Genomic DNA, 17194 nt, shown 5'->3' on the forward strand with positions numbered 1-17194 from the left:
GAGTTACTTGCTGCATTATTCCTGGGGTCTGACTTGTTTTTGAAGCTGCTATATTATTGCGGTTGGTCCTGTTCAGTTTCTGATCAGTGGTAACCCCCCGGATGTTTGTAGTAGATAATCCCATTAAATATCAAGGGGCAATGGTTACATTCTCTCTAATTGGAGATGGTCATTGCATGGCAGTTGTCTGCCATTAATGGTATTTGTGAACTTTGAGTCCAAACCGAGAAATCATTCACGTCTTGCTGCATTTCATCATGGCATCTTTCAGTATCTCTGGCATCACAAAAAATGTTGAGCATTGTACAATCATCAGTGAATACTTCTGACCTTATGATGTATCATTGACAAAACAGCTGACATTGGTTTGGCCTATGTCATAACACTTGAGAAACTAACGCCCTTTTGTGGTGCAATGATGGTGTCCCTGGAGAAAGAGGCCCGGATTCAAGTCCCACCTGCTCCAGAGGTGTGTAATAACATCTCTGAACAAGTTGGTTAGAAAAATAGGTTAAATTAAAATAAAAACTGAGACACTCCTGTCCATACGTCCTGGGGCAGGGATAACTAACATCCAATAACCATGACCATCTTCCTTTGTGTCATGTATGACTCCAACAGTAGAGTAACCCCTCCCTATTTCCATTGACTAGTATTCTAGAGCTCCTTGATGCTACGCTGTGTTAGATATGGCCTTGCTGTCAAGGGCAGTCTTGAGTTCAGCTCGTTTGTCAATATCTGAACCAAGTCTCTAATGCAGTCAAGAGCTGAGTGGCCCTGTCAGAACCCAAACTAAGAATCTGTGAGCAGGTTATTGCTAAGCAAATGCTGCTTGATAGCCATCCATCACTTCACTGATGTTCGAAAACAGACTGATAGGGTGGTAATTGACCAGGTTGGGTTTGTCCTTTTTTTGTGTACAGGACATAGTGGGCAGTTTGCCAGGTAGATGTTTGTACCGTGATTGTAAAGGAACAACTGTCTTAGCCATTATTTGCTGCGGTCATTCAGATGACTGGTTGGTTAATTAATTGGTTTTCATTCTGAGATGGCAGCCTTTTAAGTTTCTGTATTTGCATTGTAGAGGCAAAATCACAATATACATTTGAATAAACCTGACTGGCTCAGAACCAACCCATCCAACTAACCCATTACATATCTTAGTCTTAACTTTTAGCAGCTGTAGTTTTAGTCGTCTGTGCCTTAAAATTTTGATTTTTAAAATTCATTACACATGAGAGATGGGCATTCCTGGCTGATCCAGCACTTATTACTCATCCTGAGCTGCTTTTGAGAAGATAGTGGTGAACCATCTTCTGGAACTGTTGAGTCCATTTGATGTAAGTCTACCAACAATGCCATTAGGGAAGAATGCCAACATTTTGACCCAACAACAATGAAGTAACTGTGATATATTTCCAAGTAAGCAGATGTCATAGAGAGTAACTTGGAGGGGAAGTTGCAAGGAAGTTCCCATGTATAAGCTGCCTTTGTTCTCTGGATGGCAGTGGTCAAGCAGGGCTGCTTGATAACAGTATAGATGACACCTTCCATCACTTTACTGCTGACTGAGATGAGATTCATTGGGTCGTAACTGACCAGGCTAGATTTCTCCTGCTTATTGTGTATTGTGTAGAACATAACTGGGTAATGTTTTCACATTGTCAGGTCGATGTCAGTGTTCTAATAGAAATGCTTGGTATGGGACACTGCAAGTTCTGGAGCAGAAGTCTTCAGTAATGAGTGTTATCAGGCCCCCTTAGTCTTTGCAATATCCAGTACCTTCAACGGTTTCTCTATCAAGTGGAGTGAATTGAATTCTTTGAAGTCTGGCATCTGTGCTACTGGAGATGACCGGAGGAGGCCAAGATGGTTCATCTACTCAACACTTCTGGCTGAAGATTATTGTAAATACATCAGCCTTGTCTATTGCATTGATGTGCTGGGCTCACCCATTATTGAGAATGGGGATGTTTCTGGAGCCGCCTCCTCGAGTGAGTTATTTGATTGTCCTCCACTCTTCACAATTAAGTGAAGTAGGATTGCAGAGCTTAGATCCAATCTGTCGGTTGCGGCATCACCATTAGATAAGCTTTTGTTTCAATATATCAGATTTTATTGGATTCAGACTTCACCCCCTGCTGCGGTGGATTTTGAAGCCATGTCCCCAGAGATATGTGGTTCTGGATTTTGAGCCAAATGACAATATTACTGTGCCACCAGTACCCCTATAGTCTGTAATCACATGTAAAAATTAACTAACCATTTTTGCCAAACAACAGAATAGTAACAACAATTTGAATTTTACTTTTATATGTAATTTTAAAAATCTGCATAATAAAACCTCCAGAAGTGCTTCAGCTCAGAGTATTATAAAGCAAAATGGATGTTAGGACAGTTAATAAAAATAGATAGAGCATCCAAAATACAGAAAAGGAAGTAGGTATTGAATGGGGTTTAGCAAGCACATCCCAGAATTTACAGCCTTCACATTAATTGGGGAGCAATTAAAAGCAGAATTAGAGAAATGCAGATTTCATAGAGAATTGTGGGGCTGGAGAGATTACAAAGATGGGATATTGGGAGATTTTGAAAATGAAGATCTTGAAACTTGTAAATGAGGTTCATAATTTTAAAATTGAGACATTGCTTAGTCTGAAGCCAATATGGTCAGAGAACATACTGTTGAGGGGAGAATTAGACTTTGTACAAATAAAGATGTGGACATTCACCTTGAGTTTCTACAACTGAGAGGTAACAAAGAAATTGAGAAGAGTTTCGACAGGCTGATGAGCAGACTTACTTATCCAGGAAATATTAGGCAGAAAGATACTAATCAAACGCTATAACTATCAAACTGCCTCTCACCATCAGCTCACTAATCCCCTGTTTGCTGTCCTGTAGATTAAAGAGACCAATGTCAGCAGCATGCAAAATGGAAATTTCATAATGGTGTCAGAGCCACTTGATAAAGTAATAAAAGCTGGAAGGGAGCAGGAATGTCCAGCCCATTGTGAAGGTGATGTGTGTATGGATCAAGCTGTAAATAAAGACTTCTTGTAGAAAAGTCCATGAACTCCCATAGCATTACTTAGGGGTCTGAACACTGTTATACCCCAAGCACTTAAATTTCTACTGAGCCTTAAACAACCTGTTGGACCAACACCCCAACCCCCCAATCCAATGCAATTACTCCCCATGACCTAACTCTTGAGCACCTGCAAATAATGCCCAACACTCTGAGTCTCCTTCAACCAACTGTCTCCCAACCTGACCTAACTGGCCCCCACAACCTTGGTATCCCTCAAAATGACCTGACTAGTCACTAACTGACAACCCTCCCCAACCTACCTACCCATCCACCTTCCCATCTGCCATGAACTAACTTGCCATCTCAGCCATTAATTCACCCCCTTAGACATCTACTCACCTGCCACCCTACCGCCACACCTACTTGCCTCTCGAACCACCTTCTAATGTATCTCAGTCACCCTATCCACTTATCCCACTCACTTCACCCTCCATACCATTCTACCCATTCATTCATCCACTCACCTGTTTACTCATTCACTGATATTCAGAACAGACATTTAAACATTTACAGTGTTGGAGAAAGTGGATATATCATCTCGCTGACTCTTTCTGCTGGTCTCTACATGAATCCCTGCAAAGATGGAGTTCTTCTACATTGAAAGTCAGAAACCTTTAAGCACATCCAAGTAATTGGATCCTTTTCTGTCTGTTCAGCATTAGATTCAGCGTTTCCAATGCTCATCAAGAAGCATTAGACTCATGTTTAAATCCCTCAAAATTAGATTACTCAAACCATTGCACCAATGTGTTAAGTCAGATATGCATCCCATGTGATTGTGGTGAACTATGCCTCCTTGTCTTTCTTAAGTTGTTTGTAGTCTTCAACACAGTTGCTCACAAAAGCCAAACAGTCAGGAAATATTTTTAAGTTTTAGAAATGAAGCCCATCAGGAATAGGTTACAAGATTAAGAAGTAAAGCTGGAATGACTCAGAACATTAAGTTTGCCAGAGTAAAAGAACTGTGTGCAGCTTTGGAAAATTGATTAGCAAAGGAACATTAAAGACATAGAGAGGATAGATTCAGTAGGATGACAACAGGGATGGTAAGTTATACCAATGAGAAAAGGTGTAATACACAACCCCGAGCAAAGAGAAGGAATGAAAATGATGCAGATATTTAAAAATAGGGAGCAAGTTGAACAGGAAAGTTCTTTCCGATGGCTAAGGAGTCAGTGATAAAGAGTTGAAACAGAAATCATTTTATCTTTTTGAGGGAAATTGAACAAATCTTTAAAACACAATTCTACAAGCCTATGGGGAGAAAGTGAAGCAACGTAAGAGGTTGAACAGCTAGATTTTGAGCTGTAAGCTTGTACGGTTCTGTAATCAGACACAACCCTAATTAAGAAGACACGCAAGCAAATTACACTAGAATATGGATATTCCGAACCACAACGCTGAAACCAATTAATAATTCATCATTATTCAATCAGAATTTACCTAAAAATTGATGCATTTTCTAATTAAGATGTATTTTGTTTTGTACAGCAATGGAATGGAAAGGATACAGCATTGATGGTGACAAGGGTGGTTAACCACAGGCGTTTTTCTGCCACTGTCAGTGTGGCAGATACATCACAGAAGACTACAAGCAAATATAGATGTGTGATCCGCTCAGAAGGAGGCTCAGGAGTGTCCAACTATGCAGAACTAATTGTGAAAGGTAAGCCATTGCTAATGTGTTCTTATTAAAACCACAGAAGTGCAAGTTAGATAAAAGCAATAGGATGTGTTATTGAAAGTCCAGTGGAGTAATATAGTTTGTTGGTGTGTGGAAACTTCCATTGCCTTGGTTCAGTAAAATTGCTCTGATATTTGCATATATATTGTATTCATGTCATTATCATTTCATAAGGTGCCATATCAAATGCAAATAATTACAGGTGCAAAGAGCAAAATGTTTGCAGCTCTATTAATCAAAAACAATCAGGGTCCTTACGGAGGAGATATACATTTGCAATAATAAACTAGATCTGTCACATTTAACCTTGTGTTGAATTATCACTGTCAGGTAGTCAGAACATTCAAAAGAATATGTTGCATGTTATGTGTAACATGAAATGTCTGTCAGCCTTCATCTGCCATTATGCATTTTTGGCCTTTCAGGTTGTTGAATGTCTCTTGATTGTCTAACCTTGATTGTAGGTCTTATATGAGAGTTCATTGGCTGATTGAAGTTTGTGGCAAACCTTTCAAAAATAGTATAGATTTGCTGTCAATTCTTTTAGCCTACAGTTTTGAGAAGCTGTCTGTAGACCAAGTGAGAGACTATTATCAATGCCTTTTGTCAAATTGATGGCCTGGTCACAAGTACACAAAAGCCCTGATGATTACTTTTTTTTTGTTTCTTTGGGAGTTTGAGCTAAATTGTCTAAAAATAAAAGCATTCAACGAACTCTGAAAGCCAGCAAACTCTATTAGCTCAGAGCAGGCTATCTTATCAAAGAAATGGGTGGAGCTTATGAACATGTTCTGGTTTCAACTTATCTGTGGGCTTGTAAGGAGAAGTTAGTTGCAGTGACAATTTAAAGTTGAGAGAGTGTTCAAACAAAGAAGTCACTTTAGACGGCACAAATGCTGTCATTAGCAGACTTCAGGCAATTAGTGCAGGTGAAGTCCATGGAAACCATGCATTTGAGAGTAGGGTGAAGGAAAGCCTCAATCAGTATTTGTTTGAGTTTGCTGATAGCTACTTTCCCAAACCCTAGTATCTATCTGTGAAAGAGCTTGAAATGCACCCTTGAACTAGTTCCTTGCTGTGTACCTTCAAGAATACAATGAAACACAATCTCAGGGAAAGAGATTGAAGAACTTTGATGTGAACAGTCACTGAGGCAGCGCTCAACGAAGTGGCTTATAAATGAGTTTCAAAGTCAGATTCTCAAAACATGAAGACTTGGAATCCCTTGGAAGGGAGACAACATTCCTGTGTGATTTAATTACCTACAAATTCACTAATATCGAAGGGACTTGCTAAGATATCTGTAGGATTCAACTTGGCTGCATCAACCATTTAAAGTGCAGTGTTCAGCCACAGTTAGTCTTTTTTCCAATTTTTACCACATGTTAACTCTGGTTTTTAGAGCGTAAGTTAAATATGTGTATGTAGATTATTTTATTATCCAAACATTGTGTTGTAAAGTTCATTGTATTTCTTTAATACTGTGGAATCTTGTGATTTTATTCTCCTAATACGTCCCTAGGACCTCAATCTTTGCCAACTGTAAACAAAAAGGATTTCTGGCCTCTACCCAGAAAAATTAATATAAATTTGATAGCTTTGTCAGGGTCATATTACAGAGCAATATCTTTTCAGAGCACAGTTTGGGCAAGGCAGGTCTCCAGACTAGAATCATAGAATCCCTACAGTGTGGAAATAGGCCATTCAGCCCATTGAGTCCATACTGAACCTCCAAAGCGCTTCCCACCCAGACCCACCCTCTACCCTATCCATGCAACCCTGCATATCCTATGGCTAATCTATGTGGACACTATGGGTAATTTAGCATGGCCAACATACCTAAACTGTACTTCTCTGGACGTCTATTTCTCTATGTCGTTCCTGGACCCTCAGCAGGTATTTTTTTTTAGTCAAATGGAGAGGGAGACCATCCTATGATGCTTATCTTAATTTTGACTCAGTGGTTAGCGTTAGATGGTCACCACTTGCCATTATCAAGAAGTAAATTAATCAGCAACTCACAATGTCTGCAAATGGGTAGCTAAATGCAGAAACTGGGCAACTACTGTCCAATTTTCGCTGTTCTTCCACAAGCTCGTAACTTTCCCAAAGTCTCTGCATTGAAATACATAAATTATCTGAAGTTATGGTACTTAACTGCCAAATGCCATGAAACATAAGATAGACTCAAAAATGTTTCCAGTCAAGTGACTTTTTTTGTAAAGATATGCAATATAAATATCAAATATCAATTAGGACTTTATTCCAGATGCTTGTGGTAGTGGTGATAATAGGGATGAGTTTTGGGGAAATCATTTCTCTCCTTGCTAGCCATGTAAATGTTGCATTTGTCTCACAAGCCACTTAAGGTTCAGAATGTGCTAAGTTCAAACAAATGGTCTCGACCTCATTTCAAACTCTGCCTGAGAAATTGTATTGCGTTTCTACCATAACAATGTGTCATGATCATTGTAATATGCTTATCTAAATAAGATGTGATCATTAGAGTCAGATTATACTCAAATGTAGCATGTAAAATGGGACTCGGTCAATTAGATAGCGTGAAAAACTAAAGTTAACTTTCAGATTTTGAAGATCAAATTATCCTCAAGATTTTAAATAAGTAAAAATGTATTTCCTTCTGAAATCATCTAGAATCAAATCCAATAATCAAAGACAGACTGGATTTCCAAGTGAAGACAATTTTGTGAATCAAGTGCATTAAATGTCATTTGTTTTTGATTACAGTGTAAATAATTTTCCCATGTGTAATAGATTTGAAATGTGTCTTTAGTTGTAGATTAGGCAGGTATTTTGTCTAGATTCATAAAACAAACACTTCAAATTTTGTCAAGGAAATAACATAATTTGCACAATATTGTAATTCATTGATCTCCAGTTTGATAAAAGGCAATTTAAGGTAATTTTGTTTCAAACCTGACTGAAAAAAGTATATCAACATTTAGCCCTATGATTTTCAGTTATATTTTCATTGAAAGATTGAAGATTTCTTCTAAGCACCAAAAATAATTGAGCATACAGTTTAAACATGGATTCAGAGTTTTGGGGAAAGAAATTGAATCAAAGAAATCTTGTGACCATTTTTAAAATTCGAAATATTTGTTTATTCCCCAGTATCTAATAACTGACAAATACAAATATTAGAAACAAATTACTGCAGATGCTGGAATCTGTACTGAAAACAAGAAATGCTGGAGATCATAATGGGTCAGACAGTGTCCACGGTGATAGAGCAAGCTAACGTTTTGAGTCTAGATAGGTCTTCATCAAAACGGCTTCACCAGCTCTGATGAAGAGTCATCAAGTTTCAAAATGTTAGCTTGCTCTCTCTCCGTGGATTTTGTCTGACCCATTGTGATCTCCAGCATTTGTTCAGTACATATATTACTTTATTTGACTATCTTTTAGTTTTTATATGCCAACTGAAAGGGCAAACAAGTGACCTTCTATAACGATTGCACCAATTCTGAGTAGCACCAAATTGGAAAATATTGTGAAGAAAGACTCTGGATAACCCACTTTTTAACTTTTCCCCAAACTGGTGATGTTTCCACATTTTTAGTTCTCCACGTCATTTATACCTGTTTCTTTTCAACAGCACAATAATCTGTGATCAGCATCTAAATGCTCTTGTTTCTAATTTTGTTACTGGATACTTTATGCTTTGATAAGTTTTTGTCTCTACCAAGTGGACAGGTGTGATAATTTAGTACATAATTAGGAGGAAATCAGTAAGCTCGTGTTAACATATTCTTTTCAAACAAGCTAAAATTAGTACAAATTGACTACAGTTAAACCTAATTAGTCTGTATTCAGTATCCATTCACATTGGGCTCTTGTGGCACAGTGCTAATGTCCATTCCTTTGAACCAGGAGGTTTGTGTTCATATGCCCATTTGCTCCAGAGGGGTGTGGTAACATTTCTGGATAGGTTGATTTAAAAAAAATTTAAACAACATTTAAATAAACACACCAGGCTTTGTCATCACATGGGCTACTACCACACACAACACATTGTCAGTTACTAATAGTCCCCATTAGTGTCCTATCATTCTCCCAAGCTGATCTTTACCCACTCCTTTGACTGCTCTACCATTTTTCTCCCTCTTTGTGCTCTAACTCCACCTGTTGTTTACTACTCCCCCTACCCTCCTCCCTTCTGCATCAATACCAACCATTTCCGAGATACCATCAGTTCTGAAGAAAACATTAACTCTGCTTTCTCTCCATAGATGCTGAGTTTTTCCAGCGATTTCTGTTTTTGTTTCCGATTTCCAGCATTCAGAATTCTCTCAGTTTACTGTTTAAATAATATAGAGAAAGATTTGAAGTATATTAGGTAACAGACAGAAACCAACCTTGTTAAAAGCTTTTCCAGTCACATTACAAAAATGATATGTAAGGGCTTTTGTGGCATTATGGTAATGTCCCTGCCTCTGAACCAGAAGGCCTCCTTTCAGGTTTTACTTGCTTCAGGTGTCTGATGGCATTTTGAGCAGGTTAACAAAAAATGTCAACAAACAACAAGGAACTATAATGCCCTGCTCCAGGGCTGCTTCATAAAATGCCTGAATGGTTTGAATATAAGTATCTACAAGTAATAATTTGAACAGCTGTTGTGACAGTGGTAGTGTTCCAGCCTCTGAGCAAGAAAGCCCCACCTGTGCTGGAAATTCTCAAGGTGTCCCAATAGGTTGACTCACACTACAGGTACTTATAAGTAATAAGGACTGGCAGTGTGACAGAGCTGTCTAAGACATTGGATTTAGGTTCCAGTCTCCTTAGAGGCAGCAGTAGAATTCAATCCAATGTGAAAAGTTTCTCATTTAGTTGCTTTACTATCTTCTTAAAGAGGTCTGCTAGTATAATGATGATGCCCCTATCTCTTGACCAGGAGCCCTGTGTTCAACCCAACCTTCTTCAGAGACATTTACCTCCAAATATCCACAAGAAGATAATGCAGGAACTTTGTGATGTGGAAAAAATGGCATTCATATCGCCATGGAGATGGCACAGTGGCTCAGTGGTTAGCACTGCTGCCTTGCAGCACCAGGGACCCGGGTTCAATTCCAGCCTCGGGCAACTGTTTTTTTAATTATTTATTTATTAGATTCCTTACAGTGTGGAAACAGGCCCTTCGGCCCAACAAGTCCACACTAACCTTCCGAAGAGTAACCCACCCAGACCCATTTCCCTCTAACTAATGTACCTAACACTATGGGCAATTTAACATGGCCAATTCACCTGGCTTGCGTAGAGTTTGCACATTCTCCCTGTGTCTGCGTGGTTTTCCTTCGGGTGCTGGGGTTTCCTCCCACAGTCCAAAGATGTGCGGGTCAGGTGAACTAGCCATGCTAAATTGCCCATAGTGATAGGTGCATTAGTAGGGAGGAGGTGAATGGGTTTGGATGGGTTACTCTTCGGAGGGTCGGTGTGGACTTGTTGGGCCAAAGGACCTGTTTCTGCACTGTAGGGAATCTAATCATGTTAAATGCAGACTTGTAAAATGTTGCTACCCACAGTTATAAATTCCACACTGAACCTAAATTAAAAGTAGTCCATCTGTGTTGAATGTTTCCCACAGTTCACAACACTGTAATTTTCAGTTTCTGCAAAGTAAGCCATGTGTTTTTTTAGAACTCTCCAGTATATTTGGGAGAAAAGATGTTCAATTCTCATTTTCGTTGGATTAAAATTGCCCAGCATCAATGATTGGAGGCAATTTTAAATTTAGCTGCAAGGCAAAAGAAAAATGTACCACTTAAGTTTTATACTCTTACAGTGGTAGAGCAGCACAATATATCGCCTCCGAACTCTATTTATCCAAGCAATTTGATCCCTTCCATAGCTAAACCTATTAGACAAGTGGGACTTTATGCCCCATACAGACAATGGCCTATAAAATCGGCAGTCCAATATCTATTTTTTGTGTGCTAACTGACCTACCATCCCCCTAAAACTCCATGCCTCGAGCATGGCTAATCAAGTCCACATTTTGGTTTTATTTCCTGGTAAAGGAAAAGAAAATAGGTGTTCAGATCCTCAAGCTGGAATAAGACCATGTATGTTTTCAAATAAAATGCTTTGGCATATGCTTCATAAGATTAAAGCATGACTAGTCAGGGTAGCTAAGTGAGCTCTACATTTGAAGTGATACCAAACCAATTTTGGTTTCCATATTGCATTCACTCTATGTACTCACCCATAAGTTTCTCAGGCCTCCCATGAGGTTCAGAGAATGCTCGCTGCACCATTATTTCATTGGCATGCATTCAACGATTGAGATATCAGAATTTTGACACAAGTACCTGCTTTTCAGGGTAACACACTGGCTAGCATTGCTGCATCACAGCGCCAGAGAACCAGGTTTGATTCCAGCCTTGGGCGACTGTCTGTATGGAGTTTGCACATTCACCCTATGTCTGCGTGGATTTCCTCCCACAGACACAAAGATGTGCAAGCTAAGTGAATTAGCCATGCTAAATTAGCCATAGTGTTCAGGGATGTGTAGGTTAGGGACATTAGTCAGGGGAAATGTAAAGTGATTGGATAGGGAAGTGGGTCTGGGTGGGATACTCTTCAGAGGGTTGGTGTGGACTTGTTGGGCTAAATGGCCTGTTTCCACACTATAGGGATTCAATGAATTTCTTCATTTCAACAATGCTGTGCTCTCAAGTTAAAATAAGGTCAGGAAAAAAAAAATTGCTTGATTGTTTAGTGACCTCTTTAAGGTATCAGGGGTAAAACTCTTGTCTGTTAGTCAATGGATGTGAGTTTTAGCTCTCTTCTCAGATTTGAATACAAAATTTTCGAGTGTGGCAGTGTCAGAAAAGTTGCCTTTCAAATAGAGTCTAATGAAACCTTGTCTGTCCTCTCAGAGGACAATAGAAGATCTTCGAGCACTATTCAAAGAAAAACAGGCTGATACCTGATTAATTCTTGAATTAACTGAAGAGTTTCATAATTTATCATATTGCTGTTTGTGGGACATGCTAAGTGCAAATTAACTGCTGCTGTTCTCTCACATTGCACAATCACAACACTTAAAATATAATTCATTACCTGTGAAACATTTTAGAATCTCCTCAGGTTATGGTAAGCAACATTAAATGGAAGGTCGTTCTTTGGCACCCTGAATTAATAGCTGCTGTGTTATTAATTAAATGTTAGACGCCAACTTCAGTTTTAATTGGCCCAATAAAACTGATTTAATTAATGTTCTGCATTTCAGTAGTACACCTCATTACGTTAAGTAATCAAGCAAAGAGAAGACTGATACTGGTGTGTATATTCCATATAAATAGAAGTATTGTTTGAAAAAATTATTTTATTATGAGTAGCAACATGTTTAAGGCTTGTAGAACATTAGCCAAAAAAATAATAAATTTTCTCCAATCTGCAGTCTGCTTGAAGGCGCTTCGGAATAGGAGGCTATCCATATCTACAGGATATTGTAATATATATAATAAATATCCTGCAGACCACCACCTCCTCCTCTGAGAGCAATCTCTGGTTAGCCTTAAACTTTAATGACATATTGCCATTTTATTTTATTATGCCCATTATTTTGCATTGAATGAACTACAGATGGAAGAAAAACTCAAGTGTTGAGCAGTAACTTGTTCCCTTGCGATGAAATCAGTCATCTTATGCCATTTTATAGGGTGATCATGCTTCCATGAAGTTTGACTCACGGCATTATGTCGTGATGTGAAATGGCCTGAATGAAAATAAATCATAATATAAATTTTGGATGAACAAGGTCCTTCAACATGTTGCAACTCATTCTTCCAGAACACCAACCCCAGTAACAATCTATTTTTTAATCAGCTAAGTATCTTAGCCTTCATAACACACACTGGAATTCGATATAACCCTGAACATACACCCTCTTGTCCTATTGTGCAAAAGGTATTGTTTCAGATTTCTTTCTGAGAACTATTTTGCGTATGCCTGTAAAGCCATGTTTGAAAGATCGCTTTCTGAGATTGAAGAATTCTGGCTTATTGTGATGTTTAGAGCTCTCCCTCTTCCCTCTGACATGTTTAACTTCTTCATCTGCCTCTATAATGCATCTGAGCTTTAGATAATCATGTCATGACAAACATAAATGCTTTGTGACCATATACAATATTAGCATGTTACTGAGAATTTGAACTCAACGAATTTAGCAATGCAACCCAGGATTCAAGTTGTTCTGGTTTTTCAACCAACATCTTTCGACCTTTCCATTAGCAAGTCCTAACCCACTGATAAAATGGGCATGCCTTTAATTTTCAGTTCTTTTGCTGCAATAATTGACAATTATTCTTTTTTCTTACTCTTAAAATCTTGACGCTGTTCCCTAAGTTCTAAGTTTGTCTTTCTAACATGTTCAGTGTTCAAATTTAACAAATCTGCAATTTGACTGCAATTCGAATGCATTATTTTGATAAATATAATTATTATTCTGCAACAATTGTGCTGTCTGCTCACCTAAAAAATAGTGACATACAGAACATAGTGTTGAGTAGCTGAAAAATGTAAAAGGGACCCAAGTATGTGGGAGACGAGTACCACAAGAAGCCATACTTAATGCCAACCTGCACCTCTTAAAAATCAAAGTGTATTCTGGCTGCAGAAGTGGCTCTCAGTAGTAAAAGTGCAGGAAAAACATTGGAAGTGGTGCAGTAGATCATGCAGCATATCCCAAGCTTTTGGATGCAGGAGGTATACTGCAGGAAAGAGTTCCTTTCTCTCAGGCAGAAATGAAGAAGGTAGTGGCAGAAGGAAACCATCACATCTATATCAGCAGTCTAGCCTCTGAAGTGAATGTAAGGTATTTAATGGACTTGTGAGAGGGCCAAGGTCAATGGCTCCTTCAATCTTCAATGGCATCTTCAATAGCATTTCTTTACAAGGGAACATTAGCTTCACACTAATAACCCCTTTATTCACCCTTCAACACTACATATCAAGTTTGATTCACAGCTCAAAGTCATATTCTCAACAAATCCTAATACACTGCAAAATGCAAGTCCACATCCCGTGGCTTGTAAACACGGCCAATTATTCTCCCGCAGGAGGCCCAGTACCCAAATTCCACATTAAATCACACTGACAAATTGATGTTCATTTTCTTGCAGAATAACTGGTGGCAGCAGCTCCTAAACTGACAGGGACAGGCATGGCTACATGTCCTTACCACCATGGAGGAAGTGGCACTGATGATCATTGGTAAAGCCACAGCCAGAACTTGGATTAAAACCATTGAGGGTGATAGGATACACTCACCGAATCCATCTTCTCACATCCAACTCCCTGTTATCTCACCACTTTTTAGAATTTATAGGCTGCAGATCCAGGCATCTCAAAATTTGCTTCTGCTTCTCACCACACTATCATCCTTCATGTATTCAGAAGATTTAAACTGAAACATAGTAGCAAGATCTACACTTGATGGATGCAATTTCATCCAAGACTTGGGAGTAAGTTGGAAGGATAAAAGGCAGCGTTTGGGAACATGTCACCTTCTCAGCTCCCTGCAAGTCAGTCAGCAGTGGGAAGGTTGTTTCGCATCGACGTCAACTGAGGCCCTAAAGTGGGCAAATAATGACCAATAGTAATCATGGTGATGGTGGTGGAGGGGGTAGCGTTTTGATCAAACACCCTATAGATCAAAGAGCAAAACCTCATCCTTCCTCCCCCAGACTTTCCTGACAGGTTGGGGTAAGACCTACCTGTATACCTCCCCTCTGGATCCTCCTCTGTGGTTACTGATCCAATGCAACTGCATTCTCAGCATTACTGACCACTATCTCTGATGAGTTAGCAGTTCTTGGATACAGGACTTCTGCCTCAAAGGGCCAGCCAGACCAATACTTGGTAGCCATTTGACTTGTATCAGGATTGCCACAAATGACCATGATGGGCTAACCTCTGGTTTTGCAGCCCAATTTCAGGGCTACTATTTCAGCCTTTTATCAGATTCAGCTCAGCGCATATTCAGGCATAATTTGCCTGATCCTCATCACTGCAGCAATGGGTACAGGAGTGTCAGCTTACTGAAGACTGAGCTCACAAACAACATCTGGCACTGAGGTCTCAGATCAGAACTTTGTTTTGAGCTGCTCGAACATGCAGGAGGCAGAGTTACTGGTACTTGACCCAAGTACTTGTGTGTTCTTATTCAGAGATGGTGGAGAAGATGTGTACTGGGACTGGACCTCTTGTCACTGAGACCACACAGATGCTGCTAGTGCCTGCAGGAGACAAGACAGAGAAAAGAGATCAAGGAGTTGAAGACTGGACATGTTAAGTGTTCATTCAGTGTGGCAGTAAAGAGAGAGCAGCACAGTAATGGTTGCTGGGACATGAAGATTGACACCGTGTGAACAATCGCCCTTGATAGGTCAGGACCAGGGCTTACTTTTCTGCGAGGGTGCAACACCTAATGGTGGGCACACACCAAACCACTACCCCCCACCCCCCCACCCCCATCCTGACTTTCTCCTCCTTATTTGTGCCCCATTTTCACTTGGAAATAAGTCACATGGCAGTGACTGAGTGAGATGAATGTGCATGTAACAGCTCTTTGTGCTAGTACAAGTAGGGAAAGGTGGTGAGCTGTCATAAGTGAATGAGTAGGTGGCACAGGGCCATGCACGTTTACTAGTGCATGTGGGGTGGGGGTGGATGAGAGCTAGGGAAGATGTTTATTGTGACAGTAAGTGTGAGAACATGAACCTTGGTGGGAGGTGGGTACAGTAGCAGTGTTGGAGTAGGGAAAGTTATTGACCTTTTGCAGCACTGTTGGGTGTGCCTCTAGACTGTGGAGACCACATTGACATTGTTGGTAACCTCAAACCAGGCTGGCATAGACTTGTACTATAGTCCCTTCTGCAGTTCCAGGTAGATGCGAGCTGCCTTCCTTTACACCACCCTCTCCACCAGGAAGTCTATGTCCCTGACCGCAAATGAGGTGAGGATTTTCCTTTGCCTGATATTGTGTGGGGAAAATTACAGCAATGTGCTGGGAGGTTCCATAACTATGGTACATAACTATGTTTTAAAAATGACTCCAATGCCAGAGACCCCCGGAGGTAACAACAATGGCAGGTACTTTTGCCTACAGTGAGTGGGAGAATACAACATCCAGGGCACCATGGGACAATGGTGGGTGTGTAATGAGGTGAGTATGGGAAAGTATGGGTGATAAAACACATTTGGTGTTGCAGACAAAATCCTTCCATGAAACTCACCAAAATGACCGGTAAAATTCAACATTTTGAGTATGGTCAGCAAGATCTATCAATTTAAAATTAGCATAGTGAGTTTAAGTGCAATGGTAATATTAAAATAAACTGCAAATATAGCTTGTATAAAATAAAAACAGAAAAATGTTAGAATAAAACAACAGGTTTGGAAGTGATGCTGCATATTAATCATTTATTCAAATTCATTGAGTATTAATATCACAGCAGTAGAAGAATGCTCCATGAATAGCAAACAAGAAGGAAAATAGAACTGTGAACCATTCATGCAGTAAAGTAATATCAATAATGACCATTTGGACTTCATTGAACCCTTGTAGCATAAGACAACATAATAATGGGGATATATATGCCTTTCTTTTCGAGACAGGACAAAGCGATAGACATTGTTTACTTGTACTTCAGTAAAGCCTTTGACAAGCTTCCATATGGTAGACTAATTAGTAAAGTTAGATCACATGGAATTCAGGGTGAGCTTGCTAATTGAATACACAATTGGCTGAATGGTAGGAGATAGAGAGTGATGGTGAGGATTGTTTTACAGAGTTGAGACCTGTAACCAGCAGTGTTCCACAGGGATTGGTGCTGGGTCCACTTTTGTTTGTCATACATATAAATGATTTATATGAGAATATAGACAGTATAGTTAGTAAATTTGCAGATGCAACCAAGATTGGTGGTTACACTGGACAGTGAAGACAGTGACTGCGTGGTTCATGTGTGGAATGTTAATCAATTAGGTCAATGGGCTGAAGATATTGATTGGAGTTTAATTTGGATAAACGTAAGGCAAACAAAGATAAAACTTATCAAATTAAAAGTAGAGCCTTGGGCAGTATTGTAGAACAGAGACACCCAAGACTTCAGGTACATAATTCTTTGAAGTTTGCATCACATACAGATAAGATGGTTAAGAAGGTGTTTAGCATGCTTGCCTTCGTTGCTCAGACCTTTGAGTTTCGGAGTTGGGACGTTATGTTGAGGTTCTACAGATCATTGGTGAGGCCTCTTCTGAGATGTCCAGTTCTGTTCGCCCTGTTATAGGAAGGATATTATTAAGCTGGAAAGGGTTCAGAAGACATTTACCAGGATGTTGCTGGGAATGGAGGGTTTGAGTTATAAGAAAAGACTGGATAGGCTGAGATA

At 39.5% G+C, this 17194-nt stretch overlaps 1 protein-coding gene across 6 annotated transcripts in view; it reads left to right on the forward strand.

Moving 5' to 3' along the window:
* ptprt (protein tyrosine phosphatase receptor type T) overlaps positions 1-17194 on the forward strand; it is a 1418554-nt gene that overhangs the window by 617628 nt on the left and 783732 nt on the right. For all 6 annotated transcript variants that reach the window (XM_072556501.1, XM_072556497.1, XM_072556496.1 and 3 more), the window contains exon 6: positions 4583-4757. In XM_072556501.1, the coding sequence (XP_072412602.1) occupies positions 4583-4757 (175 nt within the window). The remainder of the gene's footprint in view (positions 1-4582; positions 4758-17194) is intronic.

The sequence above is a fragment of the Chiloscyllium punctatum genome, chromosome 37 (genome assembly GCF_047496795.1).
Source record: "Chiloscyllium punctatum isolate Juve2018m chromosome 37, sChiPun1.3, whole genome shotgun sequence".
Lineage (NCBI taxonomy): Eukaryota > Metazoa > Chordata > Chondrichthyes > Orectolobiformes > Hemiscylliidae > Chiloscyllium > Chiloscyllium punctatum.